Source organism: Motacilla alba, chromosome 1A (genome assembly GCF_015832195.1).
Source record: "Motacilla alba alba isolate MOTALB_02 chromosome 1A, Motacilla_alba_V1.0_pri, whole genome shotgun sequence".
Classification (NCBI taxonomy): domain Eukaryota; kingdom Metazoa; phylum Chordata; class Aves; order Passeriformes; family Motacillidae; genus Motacilla; species Motacilla alba.
In genome coordinates this window covers 48,816,272-48,841,797 of record NC_052031.1, presented here as the reverse complement: position 1 = coordinate 48,841,797, position 25,526 = coordinate 48,816,272, and the positions used below count along the sequence as shown (strand labels likewise).

General features: G+C 39.0%; 1 protein-coding gene and 1 long non-coding RNA gene across 2 annotated transcripts in view; both read right to left on the bottom strand.

Annotated features, from left to right (window-relative positions):
• MRTFA (myocardin related transcription factor A) overlaps positions 1-7,855 on the bottom strand; it is a 71,860-nt gene extending 64,005 nt beyond the window's left edge. Inside the window, exon 1 of the mRNA XM_038155438.1 lies at positions 4,783-7,855. Within this exon, the coding sequence (XP_038011366.1) occupies positions 4,783-4,828 (46 nt within the window). The 5' untranslated portion in view covers positions 4,829-7,855. The remainder of the gene's footprint in view (positions 1-4,782) is intronic.
• Positions 7,856-12,988: 5,133 nt separating this feature from the next.
• Positions 12,989-24,727, bottom strand: LOC119708720. The gene is made up of 4 exons (XR_005259157.1): positions 24,301-24,727; positions 23,216-23,287; positions 22,712-22,775; positions 12,989-21,814 (listed from the first exon to the last, which is right to left on the bottom strand). It is a non-coding gene; the product is annotated as an uncharacterized LOC119708720 (long non-coding RNA).
• Between the last annotated feature and the right edge of the window lie 799 nt (positions 24,728-25,526).

Sequence of the window (25,526 nt, the reverse complement as noted above, 5' to 3'; positions counted from 1 at the left end):
AAACAGGAATGAGAACACCAACCACAAACTGCAGCTCTGACATTTGTCACTCCTGAAAGAGCTGAGGAGGGGGACATATCCCTGCTAAGAATACACAGATATGCTGTCTGTCCCCTTCCTTCCCATTAAAAGCAGTTTAGCAGCTGACATCCCCAAAGCGCTTCAACTTAAATCCTGTAAAGAGGGAAGAGCCTGGGAACTGTGTTTTGAAAGAAAGAAAGAAGGGATCAGCACTGCTTTTTCCTAAATTGAATTTAATACATCCCTAATCTGCTAAAGTAGCTCAAAAATACAACTTTTCCCCAGAAAATGAGGGAAGTTTTGCATTTGATTCAAACTAACACTAATTTTTAGCTGAAAGAATTGTTCCTTTTTCAGAACCAGTTGGATACAAAGCAAATTAGACCACAGAAGTCAAGTTTTATCCACTACAGAGAACTAAATTATTTCTGTGCTCATTTACAGTGCTGACTTCAAAACAGCTCTTCTTTTGTTCTCTAAATATGCATGGAAAAAAACCCTCTTGTTCATCTAAACCAAACTTCTGACATTTTAGAGCCATCTGCTTCTGGGTTTGCATACCTGTCTTGATATCTAACAGACTTCAAGAGTTTTTTCAGCAGGTCAACAGAGCAAACATATCAAAACCCAAAGATGCTATTCAATAGACTACCCTACACTACAATCTTTTTTTTTTTTTTCAGTATACTCACAGAAAGAAGATTAAAATGGGACAATTACTAACGTTCAATCTATACCAAGACAGTGCAAACAACATTGTTGGGCACTGAAACAAACCAAAGCTACCCAGAACAGTAAACAAAGGTTTTAAGTAAAGCAAAACCATAAGGAAATAGAATTCATTAACAGAAGTAGCCATTTGTCCAAGTGCTAACATCCATTAATTCTGGCAATGCACTGTTAGACTCCACATGACCCTAAGAGGCCATAACTCTTCTCCATCCATGCAAAACGTTGGCAAAAAACGATCTGAAATTTAGGGTTTCTCTCTGGCTGGTTGCACCTCTGTGGGTGTACTGCAGACACACTTCTGCCCAGCCACCTGCTAGAAGCCATAAAAAGGAGTTTGTGACAAAACCAAATCAAATTTAAAAGAAAATGAAATTCTATTTGAAAGTTTGTTATTTAAACACAGAACTTGCATATGGAGGCCAGCAGCACACCCAAGACTCCTGAGATTTCCCCAGATGCATAAGTTCCTCATATGGCTGTTCAAAAACATTTAAGTGTTACTAAATTGTAGATTGTGTCCAAAATAAAGTATGCTTCTAGCACTCTTGCCTCTCCATTAAGAAAAAGGAAAAGCAAACATAGCATTCATTGCTCATTCCTTCAGTGGCCAGTCTGTTACAAAGCCAGGTAACAACAAAAACTATTTAGTCCATATCCTGACTGAACAGTGACCAACAGCAAAAGAATTTACAAGATCTCTATATGAGATAATTAGATAATGAAACAAATAACAAAAAGGCTTCAGGGGAACAAAAAAAGAGGCTACATAGGGGGATAAGGTTGAAGTAGATAATGGGAAGGAAACAGCAAGCTTTTGGTATCAGCAAATAAAGAAAATTATTCAGATGCTGAAAGAGTCAAGGCAGCAAAAAGCCAAGTGACTCCTGGAGAAAAAAAAACACTAAAGAGAGAGTTCCCACTGCTAAGAGCTTGGTAGAGATCTGCACATCAGTCTCATTGTGAGCAGAATGAAAACACACAAACTGGCACAGGGCTGGTACCAAAACTACACACCTGAAACTGAATGTAGAATTTCACCCCACTGTGTATGTCTGCTTTTTGAATGATTGGATCAGTAATACCAGTTCTTTAAATAAGTTTAGTTGTCCAATGAGATGTCAAATAGAGCAGTTACCTTTTTGGTCTTATTTTTGCTTTTTTTTTCTGGGTCTACTGTTTTTTTGGAATGTCATTTCAGCTTGATTTTCACTTTTACTTTTTCCTTCCTCCACTGTCACCACTTGCATTGGTTTTTTTACTCCTCCTTTTTTCAGTTTGACAGGTGGTTTTCATTTTTCTCTGGTTAATACAATATGCACCTCACTGTTTATATTGTTCTTGCTTCAGTTATTCTTTGTTCTGAAGAAACAGTCCCTCTCTGCTTAAGCTATTCTGCTCCCAGAAGAGTAAAGTTGTAATGTCCCACTCAGTTCTTTCTCCAAAACATTAAGAATGTTTTCTCATCTTTAGCATCAAAGGAGTTGCTTTTCATGTGCCCACCAACATGGAATACAGATAGTATGTCCTGGATCAGCAATGGCTTCAGATACTCCTCCTTCTTGAGTGGACTCCCATCAATACCCAAGCAGTAAATAAGCACAGCCTCACGACCTGCAGTCTTGAAGAACTTTTGGTCTATGGACTGCAAGCTGTGTAAACTCTACCAGGGCAATTTATTTACCCAGCTTAGGCCATGATTCTCCTATTTCTTCAGAGGATGTTTTGAAACTTTGAGGAATTGACTGGGACAACTGTTTCCATCTTCCATTTTTCCAGTAGGGCTTCCGGAGATGAACATCAGGATGAAGATTTGAGAAGTCTTTCCTCAGCTAAGTTATTTTCCTCATTCTAGCTCTCAACAGACAGGAGATGCAATTTCAGCCTCTGAAGTCTCAAACAGTTTGCCCAAAACACAACTACCTCGCTAAGCCAAACAAGAGCAGCCACCACCAACATCTGAAGTCTCTAAATATTACAACTGAACAAATTGGCCTTGTCATCAAGCAGCTGTTTTCCTTATCTAGAAGCTTGTAATACACTTATTCAAGACAGAGCTTTAAAACTTATAATGCACATGTTCCTGTTGTCACACTCCATTTCCCCACCAATCTTCGTGAATCCATTTATGTAAACACTCACTTGCTTCTTGCTAAGATTTTTCCAGCAGTGTTTGATCCAGAAGAGAAGAGAGCGGGCACTGATGGAAGAGGTGCAATAAATCTGCATCCCTCATTAAGGTAAGCTAAGCTTGCCAGGAAATTGCCTCAACGTTACAGAACACCACTGCATAATCTAGGACTAGGGTTAGGGGACTTAGCAAAAGCTCCATACAAGTACTCTTTAGTGGGAGAAACTCTCACTCTCAGAATTAAATGAAACCCTCAGGAGTTACCATAATTTGGAAGAGACAAGAAACACAGCCACACAAATTTTCAGGAAAAGCAATACTAATAAGAAGGCAGTTTTCCTAATTTTAGCAAGTGTTACTTTGTTATATCACCTTCCTGAGAATATAATGCACAAATTCAATTACAAGAACCATGAAATATAAATTTCATGTCTGTTCTTTGCTGGGGGGTGAATTTAAAAACTTATTAGAAACAAAGCATGTTAAAGTCAACATCTTTTTTCAGGCCTTCACATAAGAGCTTTCTTTCCAACAAAGCCAGATTAGATATTATCCGGCCATATGCATCCTGTTCAATACCAAACACCTTGTTAGTGTCTAAACCCTACCTCCAAAATTCACAGACTGCAAGAGTACAACTAGAGGAATGATGTATTATGTACAAACCCTCTTCTGAATTGAGACAAACACTACATAAGATCTAGGGCTGTCTTTCCTGTCTACAACAGGAGATACAAAAAACCATACTGTGGTTCTCTGAACAACAAAGAATATGTCAGGACTATAAAATAAAGGTCATACAGGATCTTTATAGACAAAAAATCTTCAGAGATATTCTAAAAACACAGAAAATTAAGTTAGGGAAATTAACATGGTCAATTCAGGAAAAAAAAACTAAAAAACAAAACAAACTGAAAATAACCAAACAAAACCCAGCAATTTTGGCAGCAATTTTGGGGGGAAATTAAATGAAGAAATTCTTGGTTTACTTGTCTCTTTCCCAGTCACTACTTAAGGAAATGAAAAGGCATTTGACTTTCAGGAACAAGTATGTCTTCACACTTTTGGCATTACCTATGTGCTGCTTTTCAGACAACGCTGCCCAAGAGATTAAGAGTACACAAACCCAAACTCCTAAGCTACTACAAGCTTGTGGTCAAATCTTACCAAGGTTACAGTCTCTGTTCCCATCTACAGAGCAAGGACCATTCATATCTATATATGTATTTATTCTCATGACTACGTAATGTGCTAGAGCCTCAGATAAAAACGCCCTGCAGAAGTATCTCATGCTGCTATTAACAGATAATTCTCATTCAAGCACGGCTTACATGTGAGAAATGCAACCCTGTACATATCTAATGGGCAAGCACTGTATCACCAGAAGGCCACAGTACTTACAAATGAATCATGTAAACAAAATACCACTGCAATTCTCAAGGAAACAGACTTTCAAGATGTAAAACAAATATTGGAAAGTTTCTAATACAAGTTTTTCCCAAACTACACAATTTTAAATCTCTTCAAAGTATCAGGAATATGTTCAATCAGAAAATAATTAACAGTAAAAACACATAAATCAGTCAAAAGCTAACGGAGGAACAAGTCCTTAGAACAAGTCTTAGCTTTGACTGGAGTTTTGTTTTCTTAATAAGCCACGTAAATTTAACACTGGATGCCAACAAGGGAAGAAAAGAGAGATAATTTTATCTCTGATGAAGCTCTAAATTGAACAGTACTTAACATCCAAAAAGTACCCATCTGCAACCTGCACATGAAATCACCACAGTTCTCTAATTTGTCTTTATCTGAAGTCACACAGCCTCCTGGCACTTCCTATACAGTTCAGCAACCATGATTCACTAGCAAAAATTAACCACAGGATATGTTTGGAGTGGTACCTGATTGGAGCGCTGTCATCTGCATTTCTGGTTCCAGCAGTGTCATGTCGATTCTCTTCTCAAAAGTTACAAGCCCTTAAAGACCTCTCTTCATATAGACATAGATATGTTAAAGAAAAAAAAAAATAATCCAAGAGGACCTCTCAACTTTAATCTCATTCAAAACTTGCAAGACATTCTCATCCTTATATCAGAAAACCGTGCCTAGTGAGAAAACTCAAGTCTTTCAATATGCAGTCCCCTGCTTCTTCACTACAGGCAAGTTGGAACAGCCCAAGATCAAATTACTGCTAGGAGAAAAATGAATACTCCAAGGGAGAGCAAGATGTGAAGTTTGCAGAAGTAAGATCCGCCCCTTGATGCTCTGTAAGATGAAGGGAGGGGGGGGGAAGGGGTCAGAGACACCAGAACTGGCAGTTTTCCCCTTTTATAAGAGGAGGATGACGTCTTGGGTAGACTTGCAATCCCCTAAGGGGCTCTGCTGATGAGGCAATTTCGTTCCAAGGACAAGGAGACCCAGTGTTAACATAAACATGCAGATATCCTCAGCTTTGAAACAACACAGCCAAAGACATATACATCCTGCTGATGGATCAGTCACTTCTCTTCAGCCTTGGCCAGTCCTTTTTCTCAATAACTAAACTAGTCCCTAATCAACTCCCCTTGCTTATCATTAAATCTGAGCTACTCTAACAGATGGTATATCTTGTTTCCCACCATGGATCACTCCCTCCATCTAACCAGACTAGGGGCGAAAAAAAATTCAGTCTTGTTTCCCACATCCACAAGATCAGTTTCAGATTATTTGGGATAGTGGACAAAAATTTTACAGTCAAGTATTTATTGAGTAAAAGATAAAAATAGAATTAAGTCTTTCCTCACTAGATGATTCTAGCTCCCAACAGACAGGAAATTCAGTCTTGGTCTCTAAAGAGTCTCAAGTAATTCGCCCAACAGATAATTTAATTATCTCAACAAACTAATTCCAACACTTCTGTCCCCAGAGCATGATTCCCTTATTCCCCATCTTTCCACAAGGCTCATCATCATTTCTCTTTAGGTCATCTAAGTAAGTAACTGCATATATTTGTACCAAGCCCTAGAATATATTGAGCCATGCACATCTAAGATACAGATAAATTTTTAGATTTTAAATCCCTTTTCAGCAAGTCAGAATCCCTGTCCTGCCACAACAGTATGCATAAAAATGAGTAGCTAGGTGTGCAAAACTGCTTAAGCCCTATTTTCTGACCCCTCTAACGTGAAATAACTTCAGGACTTCTCTACCACTAAGATACAAGAACTCCCCAACAGCTGAGGGAAGAGCACGGCAGGTTTTAGCAGCATATCTTCCTTCCCACACACAAACACACCTGGAGCTTTAAAGGAGGCAGGAAAAACTCATTTAGCAGCTTTAAACAATGCAGAAAAATCCCTTAAAGTGATGACATTGTAGTATGTATCTGGTTTTCACACTCCGTACCTCAGCAGTGTGCTGTAAAAGGACAAGAATCGGCTCATTTGGGTTTCTCTCATACTCAAACGCCACCTCTGCAGTCCTACATCTGCAGCCAGAGTAGACAAAAATCACAGGCCTAAAATGTTCCTTCTTACTATGCAATCTTTATGAAAAGGAACTGCAGCAGTGCACTGAGCATTCAGAGACGGCAGTGACAGAAATAACTCACTTTACCACCGACTCTGAATATTCATACACATCATAAATAAAGGGAACATCCATTTTTAGCAGAAGGTATGCTTGTTTTCGTTGGGATATATGGAAATATAAGAGGAAGCAGTATGACCCAAGTGGAAAAGAAGTCTTTCCTACAGTTTCCAGGAATATCATTTAACTCTCTGAAGTATGCACGTGTGCACTGTCGGTGACCACGAAGAGGCAGATGAAATTTAAAGCATTAAGCAGGATGTTGCTCATTTGACCAGCAAGGAAGATGAAGACTGCACTACCAGATGTATTCCAACAGATTCCTTCATTATACTTTGTGGCACTGTATTGATCATGGCAGGGGCAGAGCTACAGCTCCAGAAGTTGCTGATAGTATTCCAGTAAAAATGAGTTATAGAAAGTTACAGAAGCAGCAAAGGTCCCAAAGCTAGGATTCAGCTGGCTAAGCACTAACAGCAACCCACTATTGTGAAATAGTGCAATCTTTCCTTCATGGAGCAGCCGCTCTCTGTTTAAGTAGAACACATTGAGAATCCTGCTGAATGGCATTCTCCCTTTAAAGAGCCAGGCTTCCTTTCCCCATTACTGCCCTTAACACTCAAAACAGCAAAACCAGCAACAGAAGTCCTTACACAGACAAAACAGCTGCCCAGATCTAGGCCTGACTTGTTTAGCAAGCAGTTTAAATTCATTAAAAAGGAATGTTTTTTAAACAGCTATCAAATTGTATGTCTAACGTTTATCCAGCAGCGCTGAACCTTGAAACCTCAAATGCAAACTGAAGTAAGAGAGAAACTAGAAAGGAAAAACAGAAGGGAGAGTAATATTATGAGCCAGTGATTGTAGAAGGGTGTTAGTCTCATTACCTTGATAAGGAACAAAAACTTTTTTGAGAGCTAACTTGTTAAAGCCACTGCATTAACGCTGCCTTTGGCATTATTCTTTCCAGCTCAACTATTCCCCATCACTATTTAAAAGTTTGTTTAAAATATTTCAAGGAGATTACCTCTTCTCAGTTGTTTGGTAGCTCCCATCAGTAACAGGCCAGTCATTTCTGTCATGCTCTGGATCTCATAGCTCTATCAGAAACTTTCAGACAGCATGCTAAATTTATAGTCTCCTGGGAACACAAAGTCTCGTAACACAAATCTATCCAAGACAGACTGGTTGTTTTTGTTCCAACAACCATTCCCCTTACTCTCACACAAGAGAAAACAGCAAGCCTCACTGGAATGTGTGTGAAGGACAGATCAGAGAAAGCTATATATTTCCTGTCTTGGTCCTTCTGCTACAATACAGACTTAATCTTCTTCACATCTAAGTTCTGGATGAGGCAGCAACCACCACTTGGTAATTAAACGTAACTATGAGTCTCCAGAAGACAGATGTATACTAGAAAAAAAAAAAAAAAAAAAAAAGCAAACCAACCAAATAAAACAAACAAACAAACCTAAGAAAATTTCAGAATACTCTTATCTCTTTAAAGCCCTTTCCCAGGAAAAAATACCATCCTTGTTTATAAGTAACCATGCCTAGATTCTCAAATGAGTTCGTGAGTCACATAATTTACTTTTTTAAATGACAGTTTATGATATGATTTTTAAAAGACATTATTTTTGTTTTCAAAGTCAGAATAACAGGAAGACAATAATAAAATTTGCAAATCCCTTGCAATAAGTTAAATTTTAAATATTTGACTCTAACTGTATTTGGTGTAATGACAATTCAAAATGGGAAAGGGATAGCAGAGGCAGGAGATAGAAATGTATAGCCTTATAAAAGAATTATAGGAGCAAATCACCTACACAATTATTTAAAATAAAATCAGGTGCCCTAATATTGGTGTATTTTAATAGTAAATGGGCATAAGAACACAGGCACTAAATTAGGTCTTTAGAACCATTTTAAAAGTTTGTCTCTGCAATTTCTGAGAATAATTACCAACAGATTACATAGCAACTATTTATCCCATGCTTTGTACAGCACTAACAGGAGTACCTTCCCATACCTGAAGCTCATGCCTTTTATATGACTTGAGTCATACTGAAATTCCACACATTCCAACTAGAATCTCTCCCCCTAACACATATGGTGCTTTGTAGAAGGCAAGCATCCCAGATCAAGTAAACCCCAAACACCAGCAAGCTGGTGCAAGTTCCCTCCAAACCAGTAATCATAAAATGCAGCAGTTCACTGGAAAGAATGTTACCTCATCTTAAACAACCCCACAGTGAGAAGAAACCAGGAGTGTCCGAAGATTCTAACACAATGCTTTTCATAACCCCTGGACAAAGATAACTATGAACTCATCTGGGGAAAACAGGTCAAGAGAGAGGGTCAATAAATTAGTAGAGCAATTTTCGTAATTTCAAATGAAAGTTAAGGAGGACTTTTTTTTTTGAAATTATCAAACTACCTAAGATACGTATATTTATCACCTGGGGGTTTTTTTTGTGTTTTGTTTTTGTTTTTTTTTTTTTGTAAATGCATTCATTGGGGACCTGCTCTAACCCTGCCCTAAGGGCTAGGATAGGTTATCTTAGCATCTTAGTACAGGCGACTGACAAAAATCAAGATATACTGAAGAGCTTCAGATGACTCCATAATGGCCTTTTTCTGGCTTGTGTGGCAACAAATGAGTCAGTCACAGGTAATCTCTCATAGTTAAAGAAAGTTGAGGCCTTGATGAGCATGGGTAGAAAAGGAGAAGGAATGTAAATCCAGGGTAGAAAACTCACTCTGAAGTATAAATTAAATAACTAGACCTTAAATGTCCCATTAAGCTTGGTGTCTGAACAGAACGTAAAAATTGTGTCAAAAGAGTTTACTAACACCTTACCACACAAGGTTTCTTTCCACCAAAGTGCCAAACAATTGTTTCCTAGCTATCTGTTCAAATGCTTCATATTGGAATTCTATATCCTTAATATCTTTTATTTCACTTTAATTGTGTAACTTAACAGCAGCTGCCCAGTCAAGTTGGTCGTGGTCTTTAAACCCATGCGTCCAGGTGTACCTATCCTTCCAGGAGAACGTGTAGCTGTGATAAGGGAGAATATGAAGAGAAGTCTGGATCTGAAACAAACCAAAACCAACAAGAAAACCCCCAGAAACTGCATCTGGCTGCTCTTCAGTTCAGAGAAGGAAAAAATATTTTAAAAGGAATCTGCTGTCCTAGGGCATATGGCAGCATGTGTATACAGGACTGCCCTCCCAGCTTTTCCATGGGATACATAATTCCACGATGCTTCACAAGCCAAAGACATTTCTATTTTAACTCAGCTAATAGTTTATGTTCCAGAACTACAGTCTGTCGCAACAAACACGGTACAAACCCGTGTAATACTTTTCTACAGATATCTACAGATAAGTCTATTAAGCAAAAACTTAAAAAGAAAGAGTTAATCTGTTAGAAACTCTCAGCATAAGTAGTTAGTTCAGCTGTGAGTCAGCAGTGCCTGTCTAGAACTGCTAACAGGAGACCCTTTGACACAGATAGGCAGCTTCCAGCAAGTCTCTTACTTACCATCTCCTCCCCTCCCACTGCTGCTCAGCTTGAATCTTCCTCATACCTTGAATTTGGCAAGTTGTCACAGAAGCAGTTTCACTGCACAAGATACGTTCTACAACCACTTTGGATTGCTCAAGTGTTTAAGCAGATTGCCATTTCAACTGCCAGATCATCTCTGAACTTTTTTAACATGTTTGAAACTGAGGACAACAGCAGCAAAGATACACCATATTTAAGAAAGGAGATTTAACAAGCTCAACAGCTTTCAACAGCTGTGCAACCTCCACCCCAAGATAACTGAGAAGTTCCCATTTGAAGGAAGACATTTATTAACTCAAAATGCATCAGCTAAATTTCTTAACAGATCACTAAATTTCTTAGCAGCCCACTAAACCAAGTATTTTATGTCATGACAGTTTGCAAATAACCATATTTCAACAGCACTTTTCATTCCCATAATACTTTAATGAATGTACACACAAACAACACATAACAAAATATTGCAGCCTAGGACAAGAGAGCATTGTGTACCTCCTGTGTACCTCCAAAGATAAGGAATATTCAGATAATCTAGCTCAGGGACTTTGGACTTTATGCCTTGCCTGAAAAACTGCCCCTGCAGCAGTAAAATTCCCACTATTGTGCTAAGCCCTGATAAAGAATCAGCTCTGAAGAGGCCCACCTAATGAGTCATTTCCGGGAATATCCTCATTTTCTTTGGCAAAAGATATGGGCAGAGGTGTTCCTTTTCAAATACTTGAAAAATACAGCTCTATTTTACCTGTTCCAGTCAAGCAAATTTGCAGCCAACAATGATACCGCTTCAAAGCTGAGTCCATAAAAATAACATTACTTGGATAGAGGAAAACCATCTATTTCTGTTAAATATTCCTGAAATTTTTAAACTTATCCAAACAACTGAATCCTCTAAAAACTTTCATTCCTGTGCCAGAATATCCTTTCCTCTGACTATAACAATACCATTCACAGTGCTGCCACAAGTTTCATTTTTCTGAAAGGTACTCTTATCTGTTCCCAGCACTAGTATCCTTTTCCCAGCGGCATCAAAAATAAACTGCTTCCTCCCACTTCAGGATCCTTGATCATGCCTTATTGCCTAAGAAGAACCCTGTTTCCACACAAATCACAATGTCACCTTCATGTCACAGCTGTCAGGTGCTGGAAACAAAGGCTCATATGCTTTTCCCATGTTCCAGCTCTCTATCAGTTTCACTGCTATCTCGATTAAATACTATTTGAAATCTCTCCTTGCTTTCATAACCTGAAATGCCCAAGTCTACCACTAGTTGAGATATGCTGAGATCACAGTCTGCCTTGCTGACTGACATTCCAATTTTCTTTTATTTACCATCACCACCTTTATCTACATTTATCTATATTTTATCTTAGAAGCCTGCAAACATTAGGGACGACAAATTTTTTCTTCTGTTATTGTCATTTTTATATTCTCCATTTATTATGTAAATATAATTGTGATTGCATAATGATGGTATAACATATATGAATAAGGAAACTCTTTTTAACCTCCTAAAAACCCAACACTTTGGCTTTAAGTTAATCAATTCTTCCAAATTACAAAATATTGATACACCATTCAGAAAAAGGCATGGTCATTTTCTAGATGTAAAGAGCCAGACATGTTAAGTGAGGTACCCCTTCAATCCAAATTGCTGTCCTTCAGAGCACATATTCTAAATCACTTAACCATAAGCATTATGTTTTGGCTATAAAGCCACTCTGAAGCTTCCCAGCATTTCTCATATGCTGTGTCATGCAACTCCATAATGTCCAGCACTAAGGCACCCAGGACTTGACTGCGCTCAAATCCACACTACCCTGCAGGTGATAGCATGAATTCAGACTGCAGCAAGGCCCTCATATTGCCAAGAGGTACCAAAATATACCCCAGAAGATGGAGTAAAAGGAGATCACCAAAAGGAATTCACAAACATAAGCCGCCGCTTATCAAATGGTTTCATCACTCTCTCACAGGATGAGGCTGAACACGCAAAGGTTTTCATGGCAGCCTGGTGATTCTGAGCTTCAGACAGTTAACAGCCTTTCAAAACCAAGAACTCCGGTCACTGAGCAGCCTTGTATTTTGCCACCATATTGTAACTCACTATATAGCTGCCCATAAGATACCTGCAAGTTGATAAACATGCACAGGCCATTCTCACTCTAGGATCAGAAGGCCTACTGAGTTAACTCTAGGTCTTGCTTCTCCTTCCAGGAAATCTGAAAGAACCTTTCAGACATCTGCAACGAGAAAGTTACTCACCCTTGGCAAGTGCAGACCATGGTAACAAAAGAAAAATCTACAGATGGCTTCAGTCTGAAGGTGAGCTAACACTTCCTTTGACTGTCTCAGTTTTGCACAACCCAGTCACCCCAAAGTAAAGGGAAGCTTTTTATGGTATTCCAAAATAATAATATAACCTAAAATAATATAAAGCATCTATCACTGGAGCTCTGTGAACTTCCACAGGCACTAATATCAATCCTTCCCACTGAACAGTATAAATACATTTTGTGAACTCTGGATCATTAGTTTTTCCTACAAAAAAACCATAGTAAAAAGCAATAAAAAGCAGACCTGTTATCAGAACATCTACCGTGGCACCACCACTCGGTGAGGACACCAGATGAGACATGAGCACACTGTACCACTTACCATTCTTCCTTTCACTGAGTGGGGGGAGGTTGGGGTTCCGGCCATGATGGAGGCTGAGGGTCAGCTCGGGCTGCAGGGAGAGCTCCTGCAGCTCATTGGCAACAGCTTCGCTCTGCGGGCTGGGGGCCGCCGAAAGGGACACCAGTACCGGCTCGTCGTCATTGTCGCCAGCCCCTCCTCCGTCCAGCCCATTCCCAGCAATGACGGAAGGGGGCAGGCACACCACCCCGGAGAAATCCACTTTGGCTTTCGTGATGGCAACCTGCAAGACAAAACAGCAAAAAATAGACCATAAATCTCACATGAGAGTCTTAGCCATATGCCCAGCTCATCATGGTGCCCTCCATGCTACAGAGAAACAAGTTGAGTTTGTGCGACCATCATCGGTTGAAATCCAATGAAACTTGATCAACTCAGCAGTTTAAAAACTCAAAAAAACCTCCAACAGCATCACCACAGAAACCACTGAGGAAACTACAGATTATTATAATTTTCTTAGAAAGTATGAGAACATTCTCAATTTTTGGTATTTTATGAACCCAGTCTTGAGAAGAACAGATTGATTCACTCCAGTGAAGTCAGCTTACTTGGAACCTTGCTGAACTCTTGACTACTGTCCTTTATATCAACAATAGTGTTTTAACAACAGTCTATTTGAAATCCAGTCAGGTAAAGTAATCCTTCATAATAAACCTGGAAGGACAGCTGAGTACAACAAATGAGGATTTTCAGATAAAAATCAACTGCATGTCAAAAAATAATTCTCTTGTTCTATTCTGCCCTTCCCATTCACAATTAGTGAAAGTGAATAAAAGAAAAATATTCCACTAACACAAAAAAGCTTTTCTGTCTTAAACTTCAGCTACAGTAACCAAAATGTGCAACATATAAAGGGCTTTAACAAAATAAGTAATTTTAAAATGTTTTATTATATTTCCATAATTCTTTAAATAAGTATTCAAAAGCCACTTCTGTGTTCAAATTAAAATTCTTTTCTGTTCAGTAATTTAAACAGAAACAAACCAGCTGTAAGTCTCCTGTGAAATGGTTACTGTGTCAACATTTAAACAGGAACGGACATTATACAAGGGCAATCATATTTGGTTTTGATTAATGGGGACGGAAGTCTCCTGCTCCTTAGCATTCTGTTGTTTCAGCTTGGAAGACTCGGCTGCACTGTTGTAATTTACCAAGTAAAAGGTACTTGCAGATGCTAACCTTCAACTTTAAAAAGATGCAGGTAAAGCAAAGTCAAAACCATCAGGATAATCAAAAAGCATAAACTGGAAACAAGGATTTTAGCAATACAGATTTTATTAAGTATTCCTGACTTAACACTCATAATTAACCTGGATGAGTGGACAACATCAACACATCAATAGCTGACAAAGGAGCTCAAATAGTCACTTTCCCCACTTGCATACTTCAGTTGATAAAAGCACCATTTGTTCTGCAATATCTAGAACAAAGTTATAAGTGGTACAAAAATTTGTTTCAAAAATTTTTTCAGTGTATAATTAAGACAACAATATGAATTCACTGGTAATGAAGACATGTTATTTCATCCATGTTGTCACACATTCATTCCCAGGACCTTATGTCATGATCTGAAGAGAAGCAAAGAAAATAAGGGTGGAGAAAAAAAATAGAAAACAACAAAAACCACCAACTGAAGCTGGTGCTTGTTAAAACAAAACAAATGAGACTGAGCCAAACCTTACTGCCATATGAAGTATTTGCTTTTACTTCAGTTAACATCTGGCTAGAAAGTGCCTACTCCTTCCTTGGCATTTTTCCTGTCCAAAGCAAACATGAAATCATATCTATTTGAAAGCAAATTGTAACGGTATTCTGAAAAGAGAAAAAATCGGTATCATGCCCTTCTTTTAATAATGGATAGAGAAAACCTGAAAACACAGACCCTTAAACCACAGACTTAAAATAACAGAGTTTGGTACACCACAACAACCTTTGCAAAGCCTGGAAAGAGTTAAAACACAACCAATAGTTGGCCTCAGGCCCTGTCCCTGTAGGATGGGAGACCTGTGGAAAGGGGCTAAACTGCAGAGTAATTGCCCAGTTAGAAGGCTGGCTGGTAAGGGCTGCTGTTACCAGTCAGAGGAGCCAAAGCCAATCTGCCTTATGGAAGGAGATGCACTGGAGACATTACACCTTGCCTAGCTCCACGTGGTGGTCAGCTCATGCGGAAGCACGAGTGCAGCCAGGCCTGAAATCACAAACAGGTGACAGACATATCTAACACTCACCCCACAAGGACAAGGAACGGTAGAATTCTCAACCTTCCCTCCTCAATCTAGCCTGGAAAAGAAAGATTTTCTTCCTCTTCTCAAAAGGGAAGAATACATCTTGACATGTCTCAAATATGCAAGACCCGCTCCAATTAGGTAAACAGCAAATGTCCTTAGGAACTTCAAATGTATTGGATTTTCTTTTCAAGAGGAATTTATAACCTGCATGATGAACTAGGAAAATCCCATTGCTAACACCACTTTAACAACATTGTTGTAAAATAGAATCTATTTTCCTAATCAGCATATTGACATTAGCCAGACTACTGAAACTGTATCATTTATGGAAAACCAGGGTACCAAGCCAAAGTTAAAGCAGTTCAGCAGAGCCAGCTACAGCACAACAAGGAGCAAAAGACCCACGCTCACACACCCTTTTGCTATGTGACCTTGAGCAACACCACACCAAAGGGTGTTAATCGGCACTGAGATTATAAACCAGAGTTTCTCCATTAAATTGTCCAATGAAACTTCATCACAGCAGCTGGACTATCTAGAATTGCACCTGGACCTGCACATTTCCTAACTCATGCAGAAAAAGACACAGATGGAAGGTGTCTTAATCCTAGTTGGCATGTCAGTCAGTGTTTGTCCCACATCAAAGGAACGCAGCTTAAGCAAACCGTGGCTTGACACTCAGTCTTGCTCTGCCACTATGTCCTGATTTGCGCTGGAAGTGCTGCTTGTAGAGCCATACTGTGAATTGTATCAGAAAGCTGATTCAGGTGATGGAATTTTTCATCTGGATCAATTCCTCTATACAAGGCACAGCTGAACCACAATGGTACAGTAGTGGAACACCATCACAAAATTTTTTAAAAAAATTTTAAAAAATCAACAATTTGGACAACAATTCTGTTAGTCCAAGTAGAGCTGCAGCTCAAAGGAAACAAAACTGGGATGAACCACTATGAACAATTAAAATACATTTGGAAAGCCTGCCTCCTCCTTCCTCCACATCACCTCCCACTTGAGGCCAGCACAAGACTCTGCAATGACCCACAATAAACCAGGTGTAAAAGCCAGTCTTCTGGTTCACACTCCAGCTAAGTTGGGTCCCTGATGCTGTTCCCCGTGCAGCATCACCAGCGTTTGTGCCAGGCATCACAAGGACAGAACCAGCTGATACCATCAGTACATGCAAACATCCAGCCTCTTCCAAGAGAGCTCTTTCTCAGATCAGAGCCAAGTTTTGGTATGGAACACATCCCCACAATTAAAAAAAGAAAAAAGGCATCCGGGCCTCAAGACTACAATAAAAGCTATAATTGGATGAGTTTGATTTAAGTATGTTCAATTAAAAGTCTGACGAGGGCAGAGAGGGATTTGAAAGATGCTTTGAGGATTTATAAACATTCATGCTACAGTATTTGGAAGTCCTGTGAAAGACATGGAATCCTTTTCTGCAAACCAACATAAGTCTGTTTCTAGACTTCCCAGACAGTTATACCACTCAGTAACTGTCATTGTAGAATGATCAATCAGAGAGTTACACACATTAATATCTAGAACCTAATTAAATTTTTACGATGTTTGTTTTCCTGTCATTTCCAACCAGACTAGAAATTTTCCCATAAAGAAACGTGCCATGCCATGATCTTTAAGTGAGTCATCCAGAAGCTGATGGACAGTATTAAGAGCTAGTATTTCTTATCCTCTATAAGGGTTTCAGATTAAGTACCCTCAAGGATTTGTATCTGTTGCCTTACCAGGCAAAAGCTTTGTATCATGGCATTTTTCTACTTTTAGGCCAGCTGCTTCTGGGACAAGAGTGGCTGTGATACTACAGATGTTCTACAGCAGCAACATCAGCTTAAGCAACCTTTAAGTCCTCCACTGTCCAGCTGCTCACTTCTGTCCCTACACTGCCCCTTCTTTGACTGGGGAATCTATTTAGGTGAAAACTAGACTTTATTTCCTGGGCATTCAATAAAATCAGTTCCCCACTCCATTGCCAACTACACACATAGCTGTGTCACCATAGTGCACGTGTCCATATCCAACATGGATGTTGGACAGATTAAATCATATAATAATGCCTTAAGATGACTGCTACCAAAAGTAGCCATCCTGATTTCTTTTTTACTTCCTTGTGCCTTATTCTCCCTCAGGATAACCAAGTTTTTGTGTGGCTGGCTGGCAAGCCAGATCAGCAGCAACAGATGCAGATTAAAACTAGTAGTGTATGTGTATGACCAGGTTGAATTCAACACAGAGCAGTTTCTCGATCTGTTTCAGCCTGTGCTGGCTGACAGGAGGTGAGGAATGAGCAGGCTGGACTGCTCCTTTTGTTGGCAGTGACAGTTTAGTGTCTAGCAGAGGATGTGGTTGTCTGATACAGCTAAGTTGGTCTAAGCTGGCTCTTGCCAAAAGGGGACGTCTTGGATGCATGCCTTTGTTGCTCCCCTGTGCCAACACTGGTGCTTGTCTGCCCTTAGGATGGAATGGTTAATGGAGCTAAAATGACAGAAAAGTAATCCTAATCCCATCTCCCACTCCCAGTTTACCTTTCACTAATTTACTGTTGGTCAGAGAGGTTTCCATACTGTATGTGTCTATTTTGTTTTCCTCTCACCTCACGGGCCTTGAGCTATCCTTCAGTGATCCTGGATGAGCAGCTTTAACAAAAATTTCTCTAAGTAATTTTGTCACGTGGTAAATGTAAAGCAGAACACTGTTTTTACCAATGACTAAGCTAATCAGGTTTCCTGTGTGTTTACTGTGAATGGTGCTGCAATGGCAAGAGGATGCACTAAAACAGCTACCATGTAAAACAAGCTTCAGAGCAGTATAGCCTTAGTAGCTTGCAGGTTTGATAAAGGCAATATTTTTCAGACCATTCTTTATGTCTGTGGTTCTTAATCTTATACCTTGCGCAAAACTGACTATCTTGTTTGTCTATCTGAAAATGAGGTGTTTAAATGCCTTCAGAAGTTAGAAATGGACAAAGATTAGTTATTTACAAGCAATGTCCACTGTTTCTCTTGAGCAGATCTGTTTCCTCCCAGGTGTCATGGTTTGTGCTTGTATTGTTGTGACAGTGGATTGTGTTTTATAGCAACACAACTTAAAAACTCCTGGCTCCTGAGAGAATGCTATTGCCCCTGCATGATTTTGGAAATACTCACATACTCATGGTATAATTAAGATCTTGACAGTCCGTATTTAAATGAACCAAGGACTATCACCCTTCCCGTACATGAAAACTCAATAACCAGAGTAAAACATAGAGGAATTTTAACCTCAAACTAAAACATACGAGAAATTTTAAAATAAGTGAGTAAAAATCAGAGAAGCACAGGGAAAAGAACACAAAACACATGCAATTCCCAAATCAAGAAAGGACGCCTCTCTAAACAGCTTTCCCTGGTTTGCATTATGGGACCAAGTTGCCAGGGCAATAGCAATTTCCTACTGATTTTAGAATTGCTAAGCAACCTCCAGCACCTAACAGCAACAGCATGTGTGTGCAGCTGGGCTATTTTGAGTAGACAGGGCATTTTTTTATTTTAAACTTATGAGCAGCCTTCTGTTAAATTATCATGCCAGCTGAGATCAGTCAGCCAAGAGGCAATCATGGGGCAAAGTGGCTTTAAGTGGACAAATCTTTCAAATGAGTGAGAAGACTGAAAGAGAATGCCATGACATTGCCAAAAGCAACTCTATCCCCCAGGTCATTACAAACTAAAAGAATAACCCAGGAGAGGTGAAGTTTACAGCAGGTGGAAGCAGAGGCGCTGCATTAGCTTGAGAAGTTATAACAATCAGAATGAGAGATATCTTTAGATATCAAAGTCATCAACAGGAAGACCTACAAAGGTGTATTAAAAAATTATTTCATTTCCTGTCAGTCAGCTTAACTTAGGCACACAACTGTTGGCAGAATTATTTCTCCAGTTAATTGAGAGCCAGCATGATGACACTGTCAATAAAGAATATAAAATAGAGTCAGCAGTGAGACATACATGACAAGGACTGTATCCTGGAAGAAGAACAGTCTTGAGGACTTCTTCCTCAGGAACCACCTTAAGTTAAGAAACTGAACTAAACTATGCAGACCACTAAAAAGAGGCCACCTTAGATTATGAAGTTTTATTTTAACACACACATTCCACATGCATTTGACTTCTGCAAAATGAATCCGTCATCAGCTTCCTTCGCTTGCACAGTAATTGGGAGCAGGGATGGGCAGAGGGGCAAAAGCAGTCAAAAAGTAACCAAATTCATTCTGAATTGGAGCTGGTGATTTGGAGCTGTAAATTGTCCATTGTGCCATGATCACAAGTCACTGCACTGCACAGCCTGTATTAAAAGGCAAAGACTGCAACACATGGAAATAAAGACAGTGGTAAAACACAGATGAGCACAACTTTATCTGAGCTAAAGAACCAAATCCGTATGTGTGCTGTGCCGATAGCACTGCAGTAATGGGATATCTTTGAATCTTCACTCTCTCTGCTACCACCTCCAGCAAATCCAGCAGTACGAGAGTCAAAATATGCTTGGGCCAGCAAGAAATGTTATCAGACAAAAGGCATGAACAGCTGTATAGAGATGTGAGGACTTGAGGGAGAAAAGATGCACATCTAGTGCAAAGCAATCAACTGCATCATTTGTGCTGTAGACAAACACAGCCTTGCATATGATTTTAACAACCACTCATCAATTATGGTATTTCTCAAGCCCTAAATATTTCCTTCATAAAATATTAACATTTGCTTCACTCCATCCAGCAGTGATAAAAAGTTTTTCAGAGGTCTTGGAAAATCATCAATAAACATTAATTTCCCAAAGCCACAAATAGCAAGCTAAGAAATGCAGTTCAACATTCCAGCTATTTTTTAAGAAATATTTTTCATTCTTCAATATGTATTTGGAGGAACTTTGTGGCTTTCAAGCCCATGGAACTTTGGGTACACAGAGAACTGATAATACCAAAGCTAGTTTTGAGATTAGCAATTATATTTAGAACAAACAATCCTTGCTGGAAAAAAAAATGAACTCTCCACCAATTTCTAGAGTTCTTACTTTAGTTCAAAGCATGAATGAGGACAACATCCTTCTAATTTCAGAAGATGTTAAGCCTCAAACTGGTGAAGTTCTTTATAGACACCTAATTCTCTCATACCTCTCAGAGTGTTAAATTAATGATCTAGTTTGTGAGACTGAAGATGATAGCTACTGAAGAAATAACAGTTTTTGCTGAAGTTCAAAGAACAAAAGCAAAGGAAATGTCATGTTCGGGTGTCACATGTCAGTGAGTACACTAATGTATTTTAGGCCTTGGTCATGACAGAGTTCAACATCATAATTGAAAGAAGAATTCAGCCTACTGCTATCAAGCTGTTGGTTCCTGCTGCCTTCCTTTTGTCTGATCTAATGATTGTGCACCCACGGGGTGACTCGGGTCACCGAAGCAGCAGACAATTCACTCTGCGAAACATCAGAAGCCATTTTTTCCCAGATCAGTCGGCTCGCTGGCCGTGCCCTGTGGCTGCACGATCACCAGCTCTGATGCAAAGGAAGAAGCGGGAGTGCAAGGCTGTGCAGAGGTTTGACCTGCCTTTGCAAGAGCAGCACACTGAAAGATCAACTTAACTGTAATGTCAAAGAGCACACTCAAGTATCTAGCAGCGGTGCCAACTTAGGCAGCCTGCTACACATTCCCACTCTCATACCTTCCTCATTGTGAGACCAGCATAAATCTTACAGAGACAACGTGTACTGGACCAGATGAAAAATAATCTAGAGAAAAACACTTCTTTCCAGGAGGATGTGTTCCCCAGAGTGGCTCACCATGGCCACAAAAACAGCTATGCCAGCAAAACAGAGGGAGCTGAAAAAGGGAGCAAGCTGTTTGAGCCTGCACTGCTGCCAAAGAAATGCATGATGAACTGCAGTGTGTTTAGAACAGGATTGCCTGCTTTCCACCACCTTCTGACTGGTTGGCTTCCTTGCAGTCACTGTCTGATGCATCTTTTAAAATTTCCTTCATGTTAAAGGCAAGGCATTCCTCCTCACCCCATAGGAGCAAGTAGAGGAAGCAATGGAATCAGCCAGCAGCAAAGGCATGTGGCAGTGAATGCCAACAACCGACAGAACCAGGGAGGCTACAGCAAACTAGAAAAGGGAGTGCTGATGATCTGCAGCCAGATGTGAGCTTTGGCTTGGAAATTCACAGCTGAAAAAGTATGAAGAAACTCTTGCTGAATATGGATTCAGAGCAGACTGGGATGAGAAAGTCGTTGGACAAGAAAAGCATAGGAAGTAAGACCTCAGAAGAAAAAATACACTTTCAGACAGAAGAATTGAAATTTGGGTCTAGAACTGAATGACACAGGGCATAATAAAGTGGTGACTTAGGCAAGGCAGGAAAAGACAGCTCAGGGAACAAATCTAGACTAAAAAAAAAAGAAAATAAATTTTAAAATTTATAAATTTTTAACAGAAAAGGAAGAATTAAAACAAAGATAAAGTAGTTAAATTTCAGTCAGTTCAGTTCTTGGCACAAGAACTCACTGCAGCACAAAGCAGCAGGCAAAACTGCAAAACTTTAGAATCTTAAGGATTTTTTGGCTAGGTTTTCTGGCAACTTACTTTTGTGTGTCTGAGGAAGTAGTTTTACAATTTATCTAACTCAGTCTGATCACAGGCTGTGACTGAGATGCCATGTCCATATTATATCACCACACCACAATTTGAAATTCTCACCTTCTCTCCTCCAAGCAGTGACTCTGCAGCCATAGAGCAAGTCAATTCAGCCTGCTGTTCTGATGGAAAGCTACACCTTGAAACATGCTTGTTTTCCCATTGTGATAGCAATCTGAACCCTGCAACCATAGATTCCTCAGATCTCATTAAAAACAAACAAAAAACCAAATAAAAAACCCTAAACCAACAAACAAAGAAAAAAGAAACAGGGAGCAAGACCCACTGAAAAATGACAGCTTTCAGTTACCTCATGTGAGGTACAGTGTGAAACCAAAGCCTGAAACACTCTACAATAAGTTTTCTGACTCCAGTGACATTCTTTAGTCATGACAGTATGAAACTGTCTACAAAAATTAAACCAATCTGAATTGGTTTTGTCTCTCCTTCCCATCAATGGCCACTGGGTGTGGAATTCAAACTTCTTTGCATTTATTGGCGTCTTCCAATGCAGCTACCCAGCATGACATTCCTTAAGAGGACGGCCCAGCAAGTGATTTACTAGATATTATGTTCCCTTTTCCCCTTACAACAGCTGACTTTCCACCCTTGGAGCTCCCCATTACTGAAAATAGGTAAGAATTTTCTTCAGTGATTCCTAGAGAAGCTAAGACCAATATTATTGCCTTGTTTAAGCTAACCAGTTAATTGAAAAGAAGTAGCAAGTACTCCATAGCATGGAAATCTAAACAATGTGAGTAAAGAACATGGTGTAGGGATGGGGGAATCAGAATTGCTGCTGTTCTTTGCCAATTCAAAGGACACCAAATTCAACTGCTTCTTTCTTTGAAAGAAGTCTTACTAAATGCTCAGCAGCATAGAAAAGTGCACACGTGTGTTGTTTATACTCTTGACACAATGAAGTCCTTGCTGCACAGCTGTTACACTAACACAAATTCAAAATATTTTATCTCTAAACAACACTACCCCTCACTTTTAGTGACTACAAGTAATTTTCACGTCAAAAGCTAAGAACAAAAGGTGCAGACTAAAGACAGAAAAAGGAACACAACACATACCTTACTCGCAGTTCCCACGGACAAACCTAGCTCACTTCCATGCCAGCAGCTCTCTCCCCAGTCACTGAAAGAGAAAACAGGACACAAATATTCTGAGATTTCAAAACAAACAACCAAACAAAACCAAACACAGCCCATTTTCTCCCTTAAGAGTAAGGTGCAAAGTCCTTTATCCGGGATTCTTTTTAAATAGACTCTTTAATTCATTTGGTACACACTACAGAAGCTGGATTGAAATACCATCAAGACTGCCCCGCTGGTATACACACATCATGCTACTTGCAGAGCAGAACTTTTATTTTAGGCTGCTGCTTTGTCAGTTGTGAAGAATGCATTGTTTGAGATCTACTAAGGCAGAATATTCACCAAATCATATATTCAGTTTTCTAGTCCCTCTACTGAAATCATTCTTAAACATTGGATAGTAGAACTTGGAGACTGTTATGAGTAGTTTATGACGCCAAGTTATCCATTCACACAAAACCAGGGAAAAGATAAAAGTACCTTACAAAGATCTGTCAAGACAGCAACAGGGATCCCATTTTGGAGGAGGGGGAAAAGAATCATCCCATGCACCTTAAAAATTCATAAATGTACTGAAGTAACACACCATTTTCTTTTGCAATACAGTTTTAAAAGGCATACACAGTTCTAAAAGGCATACACAGCAGCACCTAACTAGAAAATAATTACTTTGGAGGCTGCGGAAGACTGTAGTTTCAAATGGCAATAAAAAGGGTCAGAAGTTGCCATATGTTTACTCCTACTTCCTTAACCACCCTTAAAAAAAAAAAAAACAAACCCACGACATAAAAGTTTCGATTCCATTTCCTCCTCCGAGTTTTTCAGACTTTAGGGCTTCCTAGACACCAGAAGCACAGAACTGCAGTCAAGATGCCATGATATTTTGTCAAGAAGATAAAATAAAAAAGAAACAGGCACCTCCCTAAATGCGAACTGGAGACCAGATGGACTTTGGAGATGAGTATTAACACAGTTCTACTGAAAAGGAAAAAAAATTGTTAAAAAAATAGTACAAACTATCTACTACTTCAACATCAGAAGGAGTAAGATCAGTTAGACTGATTAGTCTCGATGCTTGAATAATAAGCACAACACAAAATATGAGTTTTCTGATCCCCAACAAATAAAAGAATTTTATTCTGTTTACACTGTTTAGAAGGAGATACAAGTATTGAATCGTACACCTGCAATTCCCTCTCCTCCACTTAATTCCACTAATTTGAAGGAGAAGGGATTTACAATACTGGTACCAAAGGAAAAAAAATACAACAAGTAAGAACACCACTACTTCAGAAAATTCTCTTACAGAGAATGTTCCTATTTTTCTCTCAATAAAGTGTGCCAGCACACATTAATCATGGCTCTATCACAGAATCAAGGAGTCATTCTGCCACCTCTCACAGTATTTGTCATCAAGTCAATATTTAAAATTACAACTACTTAATTAATTTAATGTGAAAACCCATAATAAGTAATTATTTTTCTTTAATAAAGCCGTCAAACTCATACAACTGTAATTATAACATAATAATGATGCAAGACAACACAATGAAGGATATACTTACAATGTACTTTTTACAGAATTGCAGATCCTAGATTTCCTAACAGGCAAGGCAAAAAGGCCTCAAGAAGTCAAGGAAAGTCTTCCACAAAAATAGCAAACAATTAACCACTGTTAAGAATTTGCTACTCCAACATGATGAACAAGGTACCTGAGAATTTAACAAAACAATTTTGCTGGAACATTCTTCTTGACAGCATTAAGCACATAACATCACAATTTAGTAGTGATGATGCTGGTTCTTCAAATCACAAATTATAAGTGAGTGAAATTTATCGATATATTAAATCTTGACTTCAGTGCAAGTTTTTGGCATAGTTTGGTTTTGAGTGGGATTTTTTAGTTTTGGGATTTTTTGTTTGTTTGTTTGTTTTGGGTTTTTTTGTGGGTTTTGATTTTTGGGTTTTTTTTTTTTTTGTTTGGTTTTGGTTTGGTTTGGTTTTTTGGGGTTTTTTTGGAGACTCAGGTATCCCTAAAAACACTTAACCACTTTTCACAACAGGGAAGTACGCTAAGTTAGAAATGCATTTCATTTGAAGACTTCTGCTGGCCAATCACTAATTTCCAGTGATCCTGGTTCACTGAATATTATCTTCCAATTTAGGATTGCAACAGCACTGATAAAGCTGAACAATCACCATGCTGCTCCATTTAGTTTTCAGCACTTAAGATCCATGTTCTCCAGAGTTTCAGTTGAGTCAAGATAGGTCCAACAGTGAGGTTTTTTTTTTTTTTGATCTGCCTGTCCTGGTACAGGGAATCTGCTAATTTTCTACAGAAGTGAAACCCCATAACCAGTCAAAATAATCTCTGTATTTTCTTCAGTGCATTTTTTTTTGCCTTAGCTTACTTACCTCTCCTGACTTTCCAACACTTCCATTAGCCTTCTCAGGAGCTTAGAGATCCTTGTTCTCCCACTCAAAAGTCATCCTCCCCGACATCAGACATTTTTCTTACTTTCTCTACTAAGAACTAAAGTTTTATTCCAGATACTCTGGCCAATAAAAGGTCAACTTTAAAACTTTTAGTCCCATTTGCCAACAAAGTTCCTGCTCAGTCTGAGACAGTTAAAGTATTGCATCCTGCAATTTACTGCTTGGTCATATGAACCCCAAATAGGAGATAATTGGCTTGCAATAGCCATGATTAGTCATCAATTTTTTTTTCTAATATGTCTGTGCTATTAAGCTAGAAGATGCTGCAGGTATAACATATTCCTGTCATTATTCT